The 16430-nt window shown below is 42.3% G+C and overlaps 1 protein-coding gene across 1 annotated transcript in view; it reads right to left on the bottom strand.

Annotated features, from left to right (window-relative positions):
- The window catches only part of LOC126354783 (uncharacterized), a 234009-nt gene extending 220562 nt beyond the window's left edge, over positions 1–13447 (bottom strand). The window contains exon 1 of the mRNA XM_050004690.1: positions 13197–13447. Within this exon, the coding sequence (XP_049860647.1) occupies positions 13197–13418 (222 nt within the window). The 5' untranslated portion in view covers positions 13419–13447. The remainder of the gene's footprint in view (positions 1–13196) is intronic.
- Between the last annotated feature and the right edge of the window lie 2983 nt (positions 13448–16430).

Genomic DNA, 16430 nt, shown 5'->3' with positions numbered 1-16430 from the left:
GCTTGCGGAGTATAAATGTAGATGTAAAATCGAATAGAACAGTGTATCTATAGTATAGGCACATGTCGCCTATTGCACGCACTGTACGGTGGCGTGAGGAGTATGGAGGGCGTTACAGAAAGATACCGAGAAGCTTTCAAGGGCTGTAGAGGGTCTCTTGAGGAACAAATTGAGGGTAGGAAACCGTTTCCAGAGAAGTCATCCAAAGATGCTACTGAGTGTCGACGTCATAGGTGCCAGCGCCCTCCCATAGGCCACTCCTTCTGCAGCTAACATCAGACTGTAAGCAAGCGGATCGTGTGGTAGTGTTGTTTGTTGTTCAGTGATCGCTACTGGTTGTCGCGATCGCCAGAGGAGAAGATGAAGATGGAGTTAGCTGCTGCCTTGTGAGGCCCTGTCTCCCATGAAGCCGCGCGGGGTAGCCGTGTGGTCTCAGGGGCCTTACACCGTTCGCGCGGCTGCTGCCGTCGGAGGTTCGAGTCCTCCCTTGGGCATGGGTGTGTGTGTGTTGTCCTTAGCTTAGGTTAGTTTAAGTTATATAAAGTAGGAAGGTCCTGCTAGAATATCGTAGGGAAAATGTATGAACTATTGATCACTATATGACCACACTGCGACCTATCCCACTCCTCCAGGACCTACCGTAACGGTAGGAGTCCGCCACGTCTTGGAACAGGGCGAAGGTGAGCAAACATCTCGGACTTGACAACTGCACACCGATAACGACTTAGTAGGTTGGCAATTTTTAGGTAGAAAGTAGATTAGGATACCCTTAAACAGCACCTGCAGCGATTTTCTGTAAAGGCCAGCCCGGTGCCAGGGGCACGCCCACTGGGATTATCTCGGTGGGCGTGGCCAAAAAAAGTAGATTTATAAATTTACTGGCACTCCTGTAACGCTGCAGGAGGTAGCTTCTTAGAATAGTTAGATTAGAGTAAAGAGATTATAGTTCTTACCCCCTGAATAACTAACATTTCACATCCCGTAGCATGTAGGAAGGTTAAAACTAGAATTAGTAAATGCTGCTAAATATAACTGAATGTCTTGTAGATCTTAAGACCCACTAATGTACGAGGTGGTGGGTTATTATGTGTGATATTATTGGTTGAATAAAGAGTTTTTTTAATAAGTAGTGTGTAAGCCTAGGGACCGATGACCTCAGCAGTTTGCTCCCTTAGGACGTACCGCAAATTTCCAAAATTTCTCCTATGAATGGAACGCAATGTTGCTTCGGTGAATGACGGTTTAGGACACAGGTTTCCATCCACAGTTTATTTTTCCCTCGTACACAATGACACAATGAAGATTTTGTGGCGTTCCAGGAGAAACACAAATTGTGGATTGAAGCACGTGCCCGAAACCGTCATCCACCAAGGTAACAGACCATCGCTCTCGTAAAAGACAAGGCACAACATTACAAGACGTTCCGCCTAGGTCACCAGCATACAGAGTCACGTTAACCGCTGTAGGGATTGTCTAGCGACAGGCGCCAGCCCCTGTGACTTCGACGCCCTGTAGCGTCGTTGGATGACGCTTCCGGGTACGGGTTCCCACCCTCAATTTGTTCCTCAAGACATCCTCTACCTACAGTTCGTCGGTATCGTTTCGTATCACCATGAATATGTAGGTGTACATTTACACGATAGGTAGGTATGGTGGTGATTCCTTGTGATGAAGCTTGTGAAAAGATAGCGGCAGAGCAGCTCAGCCTCTACAGTGCTGTTTGTTGTTGAGTGATCACGACTGCTTGTCCAGAGGAGAAGATGAAGATGAAGTTAGCTGCTGCGTTGTGAGGCCTCGTGGCCATCAACAAATAACGTCAGACTCAAGATCGAACCGGGCTAATTAGAGGCCGCTCTTTTGATATGGCACGTTAAGTGAAACACAACCTTGTTAGTAATGTACGCCAAAAGAATGTTTCCCGCTGACAACAGGCGTCGTATCATCAGTATGCGTGCAATAGTAACCGAAACATCTTGTAGCTTTAACACATTACATCGCAGTCACACTGCCAGAACAATCTTGTGATCTCTCACGTTTTCTCGGAGTGACTGTTTTACGGTGTGCCTCCCTGTGTCCAGGTGAGTTCTTGTTTTCATTTTATGCACGACATTTCAACGAGCTACCCACTCGGCTTCTTCAGTTGCTGCGTGTTGTGCTGTTACCGTGTACTCGCCGCCTGGGGTATCACCAGCCCGTGAACTATGTTTGATCTCGCGCCGTTATTTATAGCTGAGTTCGATTCGCAACACCCACTACCACGTTTGATGCTTTTTTTGTTTTTCAGAACCCGCTCTGATATTGCGTGAAACACAAGTTCTTCCAGCGCTCCCCAGCACTGGTCTATGTGACGACCTGCCGGATCATATTAAATTGAGTACCGGAGCCATGTCCAAAATGAAACATCCATCCCTATTTCTTAAGTTTACCGATGTCTTTGTTTCAAGAGACTGCCTGTTTACGCTGCACCGGAAACTTGAATTTGTACCACGGTATTACCTCGTTCGTATTCATGAAATGAAATATGATGTGGGCAGTATCGTTCTGCAAATGCCAAATTTATGCGACAGCATAATAAGGAGTCTGTCAAAAGAAAAAATTCCGGTAACCTAATACCGCATCCAAATCACGCTATTGGCAGAGGATGACACGGCAGTCAATCGGTCCCAACTGACTCGTCTAGGTTACAGCGCGAATCTTTACTTCCAGTAGTCTTTAATAAAGTAGCGTCTAAAAAAGCTGCAGAAGTATCCAGTTAGATCTTCATAACTTCAAATTATCCATTTTACTGGTTGTTGAGCTGTGTGACTATGTATTATATTAATATAAGAAATGCAGCAACCATCATGTTTTTACATATTCCAATATGCGTTCGGGCTTTCACCCATCATCAATTGGCGAAATACGTACTTAAATCTTCAATTAGCACATCATTAAAGACATCGACTGCAATTTGGATGCTTCAATTTCCCACTGCAAAAAAAAAAAAAAAAAAAAAAAAAAAATTATTCAAGTACTACACATCGCGAGCTGCATTTTTACACCTTGTTGCTCATTAGACGCACACACAACAACAAACAAAATAGGACGTAAGTACATGTAACGACTAATACAAGACAGCTCACCAAATATAGTACTTAAGTTGACATTGTTATTTTGCAGACAACGGCTAAGTGTCCTAATGTTTTTAACGATGTACTAACCAGATTTAAATATGTATGATGCCAGCTGACGACGGGTGAAAGATCGAAACGCTTGTTGGTATAAACAAAAAAAAATGGCTGACTGCTGTATTTTTAAAGTAATAGGTCTTGTTAAGTTTTCGAATTGGTGCAGAGACTGACAACTTATTTTGAATATTCAGAAATGTGTAACTGTACTTTTCGCAAAACGAAAGCTACAAACTATTCCACGACTTCATTGTCAGTGAATGGCAAATGGAATCAGTCATCTCATACAAACATCCCAATAATATGGCAATTTTTAAAGACATGAATTAAGATATTTAATATGCGATCACGTAGACACATTCATGGGTAAAGCAGGTGGCAGACTTGATTTCTTTGGTAGGGTACTAGGTTAGTAACAGCCAGTGTACAAAGGAGACTGCTTGTAAAACCAAGTTGCAACCCATCCTAGGCCCATGGAAATAAGCTGCGGAGCTGCTGAAAAACCTTCATTTCGGACGCTTGGAAGACAGCCTGCTTACAAAGTGTATTAAATGCAGAATCTCGGAATAAACTGCAGGCCACCAATTCTACTGGTTTGTACGTAATTTGTATGCAGTGAGAGATATATGCCCCAGACAATTCGTAGAACGTAAAAAACATTGGTGTGTGTGGTGTCTCAAATCCATCTTCTAATATTATGTTGAAAACTCGTGTGGTATATTTTACGTTCCTCATTGTCAGGATACTGTACGTGTTTTGATAGTGATTTATTATCATTTTCCACTATTGCCATCCTAATAAATGCATTCTAAAATCAAAAATTTAAATCTGAAAATCCTAGGCTCACATGAAAACATGGATCTAGTTGCCGGCCGCTATGGCCGAGCGGTTCTAGGCGCTTCAGTCTGGAACCGCGCGACCGCTAAGCTCGCACGTTCTAACCTTGTCTCGGGCATGGATGTGTGTGATGTCCTTAGGTTAGTTAGGTGTAGGTGGTTCTGAGTCTAGGGGTCTGATGACCTTACATGTTAAGTCCCATAGTGCTTAGTAAGGTTCGTGGGACACATGCATTCCACTTCACCGATTTTCAACATCGGTCAAGTTAAGATTTTTTTGGTAGTGGAAATGTATTATTTATCACAAACAAGTTTTTGATCTTTTATTTTTCGAATATATGCAAAATAAATTTTAAGCATGATAGGATTGCCGGCCGCTGTGGTCGAGCGGTTCCAGGTCCTGCAGTCCGGAGCCGCGCTGCTGCTACGGTCGCAGGTTCGAATCCTGCCTCGGGCATGGATGTTTGTGATGTTCTTAGGTTAGTTAGGTGTAATTAGTTCTGAGTCTAGGGGACTGATGACCTCAGATTTTAAGTCCCATAATGCTTGGAGCCATTTGGAGCCATGATAGGATTAGTAGACGGTACAATGGGAAGTGCCAGCACTTCAGAGTGGTTACCAGAGTATGGGTGTGGCTGCATGAAGGGAGACAGATTACTTTTCAGTAAAGTAACCAAGTATCTTGGAAGCAGGATAGACACCGGCTGCAAGAGCACCACAGATATTAAAACAAGGATAGCAATGGCAAAAGAGGCGTTTTATAAGAGAAAGAGAATTTTCTGCAGCGGCGTGGACAGAGAAATCAGGAAGAGACTCATAAAATGTCTTGTGTGGAGTGTTCTTCTATATGGCGCTGAAACATGGACTATGAGGAAGAAAGGCTGGAGGCTTTTGAGATCTGGACATCGCGGAGGATGGAAAGAATAAGTTGGATGGACAGAGTAAAAAATGAAGAGGTATTGAGAAGAGTGGGAGAGAAAAAAAAGTTAGTAGATGTAATAAAGAGAAGAAAAAGAAATTGGATTGGGTATGTATCAAGAAAGAATGACGGACTGATCGAAACAGTTTTAGAAGGTTATGTAGAAGAGAAAAGGAAGCGAGGATGGAAGAGATTCCAGATACTGGATGACATGATGGATGGTACAACATAAAGCAGCCTTAAGAAGGAAGCAATGGATCGCAGGAAATGGAGAGGCAAAGGACCTGCTAATATAGCAGATAACTGATGATGATGAACCATGAAGACTGTGATTTATTGACAGTAGTTGAGAAGCCTTGCGCTCACATCGATTAACATGACGAAAGCACCAAGTGATGATTAGAGTTTCTCAGTATTCTATTAATTTAGTTGTCAGACTGTCGCCAACCGCCATATTTAATTTTACGGTTCTTTCTGAGCGCGTTGATTACATTGATTTCGAAACTGGGATGGACGGCTTCTTTAGCTTCAAGCTAGTATTTATTAAAAAAAATAAATACTTAAATATGGCCAAAGAAAGGCATAGCTAATGGAGGAATGTGCGACTGATTGATGTGTGTATCCTGTTCAACGCAAATAAAACTTTTCGTCACAATAAAAACACTCGTTTCGTATATTCATATGGACATAGCAAGATGCACGTCTCTGCAGTCATTTGTAATCGACAAGATCATCTGGTATTGGTTTTAGTTCTTTGTTACAGTCAGTAGTTTCCATCTCCTAGTTGTATTCCACGCTCAAATAAATTAACAATGGTCTTATGAACCTGAAATTGTAATACTTTTATTTATATCAGTTTTTGATCGCGAGAGTCCTACATAAAAACAATAATCTGGAGCATTTGGATTGTTGTACCTTCATTCTGACGATTCTTCTCTTCAGAGCATTTGTGAACTGTTCACGAGATTCTGTGAATACCCGTCAAACTGAATGTCACACATCGCGTTTCGACGACCGATTTTGACAAAGCATCACATTCTGATGCAGACCGAAGGCAAGTGTCTGGTACTGACGGAAACCTGGTGCCGTGTGCTGCCGAAAAAGGCCGAGACTGAAATATAATCACCCTTCATTTTCCGTAAGAAGTTAACTTCCAAAGACGAGCTTCACGGGCTTCTCCCTCTTTCACGAGATGCATAGACGAGCGCAGCTTCGTCGGGAATACCTTCTATTAATCAAAACTTGGCTCCGTCAGAGAATGCCTTTTATAAATCGAAAATCGCCCTGGTGTGCTAAATATACTCTCCGCATTAGTTTTCATTAACTTTTAACGAACGTCGCACAAGAATGTGTACACCTTACCCTCACTAATGTGTATTAAAGACAGAAGAATTTAATATCACAACTATTCCGTATTTGTCAAAAAGAACAAAATGAAAGAAAACACTAAAAGTAAGAGTAACGCTTTCTATATCAAATACGGAGGGGAAATTGTTAAAGTGACTCCAGTGAATCCACAGTTTGCACTATCAACTGCTATCACATTCAGTGTAAGGTAGTCCTGCAATGGTGATGTATCAAATTTCTTACCTCCTGCATGAACTGCGTGTGTGCCCTTGTAATTTTTAATAAGATTTCAAATGCAGTTGTCCTCGAATATCTCTAGTCGTCTGTCAGTCAAGGTTTGTTCAGAAATCTGAATTCAAATATATCTACGCGTTTCCATCTTTTACTTCCGTGATCGCGGAAGTTCAGTTGCATACGGCAATGCAGGTAAAGCTATAGTTTTCTCAAGTTTCATATTTGTTCTCATTTTCACTTAATTTTTGAATTTCTGATGATTGTTGTAGATATTTTCGAATGCGAATCTGACTCGCAACACGTTTTGTTGAGAGTGGAATTCCGGTACTGTAATGTTGACAAGTAAGTTAGTTATGATAATAAAAATATCAGTTGTCAGATCACTGTTAGAATATGGATTATGTGTTCAGTACACTTAATGAAGTGGAGCCGCAGTACGTTACCCTCTACATTACAGGGATTAAGACATTGCACAAAAGTTTGTTTTCGGGAGTAGCAAGCGGTCGCTGTGCTTATATTCCATCATTAAAACTTTATGCATAGTTTATACAATTACTTCTGAAGATAGTGTCAATCGAACAGCGACAATTACCATTAAATTATCACTAATGATACCTGTTGCTGCTCTCCAGCCGACTTCATGTTTATGCAACAATGACAAAGGAAATGAATGATTATCTTCCAACAAAGCCTTACAATACCGTGGAAACCGTTGTTCTGTGTGGTAAATGGAAACAAAAGCTGTCTTGTTGAAATTTCCAGAATTATGTCTGGTTTTAAGAATAAGACTGTATGTTGAAAACTTACGACTCACATATACAGCATAAATGTACACAAACAGTAATACAGCCTTATGTAGTCGCTTAACCCTCCAATGCTGGAATACAACATATATTCCATTTATTAATTTCACCTTTCTTGCCAAGGTTACGTCTTTCAGGCGAGTTCTATCACATCTGCACACATGGTTGTAAACAGTGATGTAAAATGCTTCTTTCAATAATGGTTACTTAGTAGCTCTCATTCTATGTGAATCAGTGTTACAGATTTTCAATTATATCGGAAAACATATCGCGTATTAAGAATGTTCATGAAGAATCTTCAACAAAGAATTATCTTAAATTTTACTTATGGATATGTTGATTTGGATGCCCGATGTGTATGGAACGACAAAACGTGTGATATTTTAAATACCACGAAGAAGTTCGACACTATTTGTAGTAAAAGGTAATCATTACACGTGCGTTTTCGAATGAACTTTCTACTGATACACATTCGTTACTACTTCGATACGTACTACTGCCTTTCAAAACAAGAGTCCTCTAAAACCAATTCCAGTGGCAGTGTACTACACAGAGCGGCACAATTGTCTGTTTATGAATAAGATTTCATTATTCAATTCCAAGAAACATATCTCTGTCTCGAGAACGTGAACTTCAACTAACAGAAAATGATTTACCAATATCGGATTGTCGAAATGTGCTTTTACAGCGACCTGAAACATTTACTTTTGAGTTCTACATTTTACTAACATTAAAACAATAAACAGTTGATTTTGTTTTCTGATTTTGTCCAAGGCTGCGTTCATAAATTCACTACAAATGTACTACTGTCACTTTTCGCTGCAATCATGTCACTTTACCGATCAGACACAGCCATTCAGAATTCATTTTTATAAGCGAGGTTTGTGACTGTGCGAAAAATCAAAGGATGTTCACACGTCAGAAGTTCAACTTTTGGAACTTAAGTTACGTATTCATATAAATAGGTAAACTCGATAATTACATAATGGTTCAGTTCCCTGGCTCTCCTTTCAACGCTAAAAATGATGTACTATTTAGCTATCCTTAAAAATCACACTTTTCATAAAAGGGGGATAGCAGCTTTTTCAGTTCTCTCTGCACAGCCTTTCCTTATTTCGTCTGCTTCGTTAGTTACTTTCAGCAGAGTATATGATGTCTAACATGTTTAAACATTAATCAACATAACCAGTGACTTAGATGGCTATGTAGATCTTTCCTATAATGTCAGACTCATTAAGATATACTAGATTTACTGGCATTATATTAATACTTTAGCCTGTTCGACTTACTTTCATCGAAATTTATCTCCGAACTATAAATTTTAATAATATTAAAACAGTACACATTAATTCCTAAATCTCTTCAAAATATCATTTCTCATTTTAACAGATACTCCATATGCTTTTCTGGGTTATGGTAAAATATAACGCGACACAACGGGGTAATTTACGAAAATCCACATTTAAGCGTCTGTCAACTGGGATCCCGAAAGTTAAAAAAGATCTTATCTATTAATAAGCTTCAAGCCTCGCTAAATTTTCATTTTCTTTCAGTCCAACATTTCGTAAATCGTGTTTAATTTGCAATACCATGATTTACGTGTTATAAACTTACTTAACATCTGTAAGACACAACTTCCAAAGATATGCAGTAACATCACCATATGAAACAGAAATTAAAATAGAAGCGATTGCCCCACAATCTGTCAAGTTTTCAGAGTGTGTACTACAATTATTCAGGAGACGCAGCAGGTTTTAATGTAGTCTTTGAGAGTTAGTTCCATAAATGAGAAACTATGGATTTGTTACGTCAGTGTTACGTGACTAGCTTGCAGATTCGCTTAAGATTCCGTTATATCGATCAATTTTTGTAGAGAGATATGTAAGGAATAGTAGCACGATTCACCATCTGGATGAATCCTGAGAATCTGCTGTTACAGAAGACTTCGACAGTACGAAGGAGAACGAAATCAGATAACTATGACTGCACGAGAGCGTAGTTTTTCACAGCTACGTTCTTCGGTAAACCTTTCTCGTTTACCTTGCGCCATCACTTTTGTTTGTATCAAATTTACAGTGACCTTCTCTAACATCATCATCATCAAAGGTTATCTGTCATACTAATAGGCGGTATGGTACTTACGGTATTTCGCTTGCAACTAACCGACCTATTCCACGGATATGTTGAGGAACTTCCATATCTCTTTTGAATGCGGTAGCAGGCCCATTGGTCACACCGTATGTACGATTTCAAAACTCCACACGGAACGCCCACGTTCGTGTTACCGATATGTACTAACAGGTAGAGTGAAAACATGAAGAATGAAGAGAACTCCGTTAGCGAATGAGCAGCTCTGCTACTGCATGGCTGTAGCAATCAGTGTGGCCAGGGAGCTGCTGGAATAGCGGTTATTCTTCGTGTTTTACTGTTACTTTCAACACATATCGACGGCACAAATTTAGCACTAAACTAATTTGGCACCGCTCTATCGAATGGGCACGTGAAATTTCGCTTTAAAACTCATTTTGATTGTAATGGGATACAACTCGACGGTGGTTGTCGCATAAACGACGTGATGAGCTGTATTTGTTCGGGATGACTCCAGCTACACACAGCAAAAACGAAATTGCAAATATCGGCCGAAATACCAGAGAAAAAACGCCTGACGCCTCTTAAGATAGACACCCTGTATACAAAATTGTTATTAGTTATAAATAGACACAGATATATGCACTAATATCTCCATAACTTTGAAGATAGCTTGATAATGACAATGGAGCCGAAATTAGCTTATAGCACCAAAAAATGGCATCGTAATATAAAGTCTCTGAATACAGCAGTGTTTTTGCTTACTAAATTTCTTTATATGTAAATTTCGATTTTAAATCAATAGCGTGTTGGAAACGATATCTTTCTTCAAACGTATCGAAACTGCGGCGGCTATTCAGAATGAGTCAGTTATGTTTGTGTGCAGAGTGTTCGGAAATTCCCGTTACGAACTTCTGGGGTGAGTCTGTAGTAACCGCAATAGGAAATCTTGTCTGCAGTCGCACCGTTTCCATTCTACGACAGTTTACGATCATATGTTTAACTTACCCACTTATGCTTAAAGAGCTGAATTAGACATGACGCAGCACAATTATTAGGTAACAACTATAAAGCCGGCTGCAGTGGCCGAGTGGTTCTAGGCGCTACAACCTGGAACCACGCGACCGCTACGGTAGCAGGTTCGAATCCTGCCTCGGGCATGGATGTGTGTGACGTCCTTAGGTTACTCAGGTTCAAGTAGTTCTAAGTTCTAGGCGACTGATGACCTCAGAAGTTAAGTCCCATAGTAGTCAGAGCCATTTGAACCATTTGAACAACTGTAAAGGAAGCATAACGAAACATCCATTTATCATTTAAGCACATCGGTTTGTATTAACACTTAAACGTAAAGTGTCTACATTATTCCAAAACAAAGAAAAAACAGTACGGATGCATGAGGCAGTGGCTCGATTTGGCAACCACTAACGTTGTTACAGACATTGTACGTACGAAGAATGTTCGGGTTGAGACAATCCATCTCAACTGGTGTCTTCAGTTCCTAGTGCAGCGGACAGAACTCGTGCCAGCAGATCTTCCTCTGTCTCTACAACAGTCTCGGAGAAAGGGTTGGGTTGGGTTGTTTGGAGGAGGAGACCAAACAGGGATGTCATCGGACTCGTCGGATTAGGAAAGGGCGGGGAAGGAAGTCGGCCGTGCCCTTTCAAAGGAACCCTCCCGGCATTTGCCTGGAGCGATTTAAGGAAATCGCGGAAAACACCTAAATCGGGATGGCCGGACGCGGGATCGAACCGTCGTCCTCCCGAATGCGAGTCTAGTGAGCTAGCGACTGCACCACCTCGCTCGGTCGCAGCAAAGCAGACGTGAAGTGACATCAGGTGAAGGTGTGACTTTGTACACGTCACCCTGTCCATCCTATTGCATGCCAGGACAAGCAACTTTTCCATTTCACTCAGTAGAAGTGGGTGAGTTAAATGTCTACATCTACATCTACATGGATACTCTACAAATCACTTATAAGTGCCTCGCAGACGATTCATCGAACCAAGTGCACAATTCTCTATTATTCCAATCGCGTAAAAGGAGCGGAAAGAATGATCACCTGTATCTTTCCGTACGAGCTCTGATTTCCCTTATTTTATCGTTGTGATCGTTTCTCCCTATGTATATCTGTGTCGACAAAATATTTTCGCATTCGGAGGAGAAAGTTGGTGATTGGAATTTCGTGAGGAGATTCCGTCGCAACGATAAACGAGCCTTTCTTTTAATGATTTCCAGCCCAAATCTCGTATCATTTCTGTGAGACTCTCTCCCATATTTCGCGATAATACAAACCATGCTGCATTTCTTTGAACTTTTTCGATGTACTCCGTCATTCCTATCTGGTAAGGATCCCACACCGCGCAGCAGTATTCTAAAAGAGGACGGAGAAGCGTAATGTAGGCAGTCTCCTTAGTAGGTCTGCTACATTTTCTAAGTGTTCTGCCAATAAAACGCAGCCTTTGGTTAGCCTTCCCCACAACATTTTCCATGTGTTCTTTCCTATTTACTTTGTTTGTAATTGTAATACCTAGGTATTTAGTTGAATTTACGGCTTTTAGATTAGACGGATTTATCGTGTAACCGAAGTTTGACGAATTGCTTTTAGCACTCATGTGGATGACCTCACACTTATCGTTATTTAGAGTAACTGCCACTTTTCGCACCATTCAGATTTTTTTCCAAATCGTTTTGCAGTTTGTTTTGATCTTTATTAGTCAATACACGACAGCGTCATCTGCAAACAACCGAAGACGGCTGCTCAGATTAGCTCCAGAATCGTTTATATACCGGGTGATCAAAATGTCAGTATAAATTTGAAAACTGAATAAACTACGGAATAATGTAGATACAGAGGTGCAAATTGACACATATGCTTGGAATGACATGGGGTTTTATTAGAAGCAAAAAAATACAAACGTTCAAACAATGTCCGACAGATGGCGCTGCATCTGATCAGAATAACAATTATTAGCATAACAAAGTAAGACAAAGCGAAGATGATGTTCTTTACAGGAAATGCTCAATATGTCCACCATCATTCCTCAACAATAGCTGTAGTCGAGAAATAGTGAACAGCAACGTAAAGCATGTCGGAGTTATGGTGAGGCATTGGCGTCGGATGTTGTCTTCCAGCAACCCTAGAGATGTCGGTCGATCACGATACACTTGCGACTTCAGGTAACCCCAAAGCCAATAATCCCACGGACTGAGGTCTAGGGACCTGGCGGCTGAGCACACGATCGTCACCAAACGACGCGCGCAAGAGTTCTTTCACGCTTCTAGCAATATGGGGAGTTCTTTTTTTTTCCTCTAATAAAACATCCTGTGATTCCAAGCATGTGTGCCCATTTTTACCTCTCTATCTACATTATTCCGCGGTTTATTAAGTTTTCAAATTTATACAAATTTTTTGATCACCCGGTAGATAAGGAACAGCAAACGGCCTGTAACACTACCTTGGGGAACGCTCAGGCGTTCTGTTTTACTCGATGTCTGAAGTGAAACCGTCGTAGAACGGAAAAGGTTGATTTACAGACAAGGCTTCGTATTGAAAATATTACGCACTCACTGCCCTCTACATGTCAGTAGCGGGAATTTCCGGACGTCCTGTACGGCATTCGTACGTAGGAAGTGAGCTTGGTGACTGCACGCCTGGGGTGACCTGATGATGGTACTTGGTGCCGAAACCGGAAGTTACTTGACAAGATAAAGCTTGAAGAGAATAATTTTTCAGAAATGAATTTAGGCAAACATGCGCCGTTTACCATTGCCAAAGACATAGAGAGGGTGGTGAAGTACTCACGGGGTACTCGTCGTACCGCACGGCGGACTGGTAGTCCTGGTAGTCGGGCGGCTGCGGGATGGGCGGCCGGATGGCCCGGGACTCGACGCTGATGGCGTCGGCGGCGGGCGGTGCGGGCGCGGGGGCGGCGCCGGCCACGCACAGAAGCGCCGGCAGCGCCAGCAGCAGCAGCAGCGCCGCACTCTCTGACTGCGTGGGGGCGGAGGACCAGTGGCGGGCCATGCTGTGCTGTGCTGTGCTGTGGACTGGAGGTCGCGCGCCGTGTAGCAGCGCGGCCGCCGCAGCAGCCCTTATAAACAGGCGGCGGCGCCGCGGCGCTGCCCCCGCCGGCGCTCGCCGACGCCTGCGCCGCGCGCCGACGCCGACGCCGACGCCGCCTCCGCAGCGCCGCCGCCGCGGACCCGTCCACAACCGGACACTACTCCGTGGCCGGCGGTCGCTGCCAGGGCCGGCACATGAGCACAGTGTTCGCGTTCAGGTGCATCTTGTTGTTGTTGTGGTCTCCAGTCCTGAGACTCGTTTGATGCAGCTCTCCATGCGACTCTATCCTCTGCAAGCTTCTTCATCTTCCAGTACCTAATGCAGCCTACATCCTTCTGAATCTGCTATTCATCCTTTCGTCTCCCTCTACGATTTTTACCCTCCACGCTGCCCTCCAGTGCTAAATTTGTGATCCCATGATGCCTCAAAGCATGTCCTACCAACCGATCCCTTCTTCTGGTCAAGTTGTGCCACAAAATCCTCTCCTCCCCAATCCTATTCAATACCTCCTCATTATTTATGTGATTTACCCATATAATCTTCAGCATTCTTCTGTAGCACCATATTTCGAAAGCTTCTATTCTCTTCTTGTCCAAACTATTTAACGCCCATGTTTCACTTCTGTATATGGCTATACTCCATACATACAAATACATTCAGAAACGACTTCCTGACACTTAAATCTATACCCGATGTTAACAAATTTTTCTTCTTCAGAAACGCTTTCGTTTCCATTGCCAGTCTACATTTTATATCCTCTCTACTTCGACCATCATCAGTTATTTTGCTCGCCAAATAACAAAACTCTTTTACTACTTTAAGTGTCTCATTTCCTAATCTAATTCCCTCAGCGTCACCCGACTTAATTCGACTACATTCCATTATCCTCGTTTTACTTTTGTTGCTGTTCATCTTGTATCCTCCTTTCAAGACACTGTTCATTCCGTTCAACTGCTCTTCCAGGCCCTCTGCTGTCTCTGACAGAATTACAACGTCATCGGCGAACCTCAAAGTTCTTATTTCTTCTCCATGGATTTTAATACCTACTCCGAACTTTTCTTTTGTTTCCTTTACTGCTTGCTCAATATACGGATTGAACAAAATCGGGGAGAGGCTACAACCCTGTCTCACTGCCTTCCCAACCGCTGCTTCCCTTTCATGCCCCTCGACTCTTATAACTGCCATCTGGTTTCTGTACAAATTATAAATAGCCTTTCGCTCCCTGTATTTTACCCTGCCACCTTTAGAATTTGAAAGAGAATATTCCAGTTAACATTGTCAAAAGTTTTCTCTAAGTATACAAATGCTAGAAACGTAGGTTTGCCTTTCCTTAATCTATTTTCTAAGATAAGTCGTAGGGTCAGTATTGCCTCACGTGTTCCAACATTTCTGCGGAATCCAAAATGATCTTCCCCGAGGTCGGCTTCTACCAGTTTTTCCATTCGTCTGTAAAGAATTCGAGTTACTATTTTGCTGCTGTGACTTATTAAACTGATAGTTCAGTAATTTTGACACCTGTCTACACCTGCTTTCTTTGGAATTGGAATTATTATATTCTTCTTGAAGTCTGAGGGTATTTCGCCTCTCTCATACATCTTGCTCACCAGATGGTAGAGTTTTGTCAGGACTGGCTATGCCAAGGCCGTCAGTAGTTCCAATGGAATGTTGTCTACTCCGGGGACCTTGTATCGACTCAGGTCTTTCAGTGCTCTGTCAAACTCTTCATTCAGTATCGTATCTCCCATTTCATCTTCATCTACACCCTTTTCCATTTCCATAATATTGTCCTCAGGTACATCGACCTTGTATAGACCCTCTACATACTCCTTCCACCATCTGCTTTCCCTTCTTTGATTAGAACTGAGTTTCCATCTGAGCTCTTGATATTCATACAAGTGGTTCTCTTTTCTCCAGAGGTCTTTTTAATTTTTCTGTAGGCAATATCTATCTTACCCCTAGTGGGATAAGCCTCTACATCATTACATTAGTCCTCTAGCCATACCTGCTTAGCCATTTTGCACGTCCTGTCGATCTCATTTTTGAGACGTTTGTATACCTTTTTGCCTGCTTCATTTACCGCATTTTTATATTTTCTCCTTTCATCAGTTAAATTCAATATTTGTTACCCAAGGATTTCTACAAGCAGTCGTAGTTAGTAGGTAATACTTCATCCTCTGCTGCCCTCATTACTTCATCCCTCAGAGCTACCCATTCTTCTTCTACTGTATTTCTTTCCCAATTCCCGTCAATTGTTCCCTTATGCTCTCTCTGAAATTCTGTACAACCTCTGGTTTAGTCAGTTTATCCAGGTCTATCTCCTTAAATTCCCACCTTTTTGCACTTTCTTCAGCTTTAATCTAATCTCAAAAACATAATTTGGTGTTGGGAGTGCCTATATTGTTGGCGACACCCGTAATCCATTTTGGCTTCCCGACCATTGTTCGGTTTCTACTGCGGAGCTTTATGCTGTTCTCCAGGCTGTCCAATACATCCGTCGCCATCAGCGGATACAGTATGTTATCTCCTCAGATTCTCTCTGCTCTCCCCAGTCTGCAAGCTCTCTACCCTGTCAACCCACTGGTCCATTGGATTCAGGACAGCCTCCACTTGCTGCACTTGGGGGGCGTCTCTGTGGCGTTCCTCTGGATCCCAGGACATGGTTGGTATTTGTGGAAACGAGGCGACCAATATAGCGGCCAAGGCTGCAGTCTCTCTTCTTCAGCCTGCTGTTCGCACGGTTCCCTTCGCCGATCTACGGTGTGTTTTATGTCGTCGTGTTGCTATTTCATGGCACACACATTGGTCGACACTTCCCAATAATAAATTACGGGACGTGAAAGCTCTACCCAGTGCTAGGACCTCGTCCTCCCGAACTCGTCGTTGGGTGGACGTCATTTTAACTAGACTCCGGATAGGGCACTGTCTTTTTAGTCATCGACATCTTTTAATTGGCGATCCTCCCCCGCTTTGTCC

Source organism: Schistocerca gregaria, chromosome 3 (assembly GCF_023897955.1).
Source record: "Schistocerca gregaria isolate iqSchGreg1 chromosome 3, iqSchGreg1.2, whole genome shotgun sequence".
NCBI classification, from domain to species: Eukaryota; Metazoa; Arthropoda; class Insecta; order Orthoptera; family Acrididae; genus Schistocerca; species Schistocerca gregaria.
The sequence above is the reverse complement of the archived record's forward strand: the minus strand, read 5'-3'. Positions and strand labels throughout refer to the sequence as shown.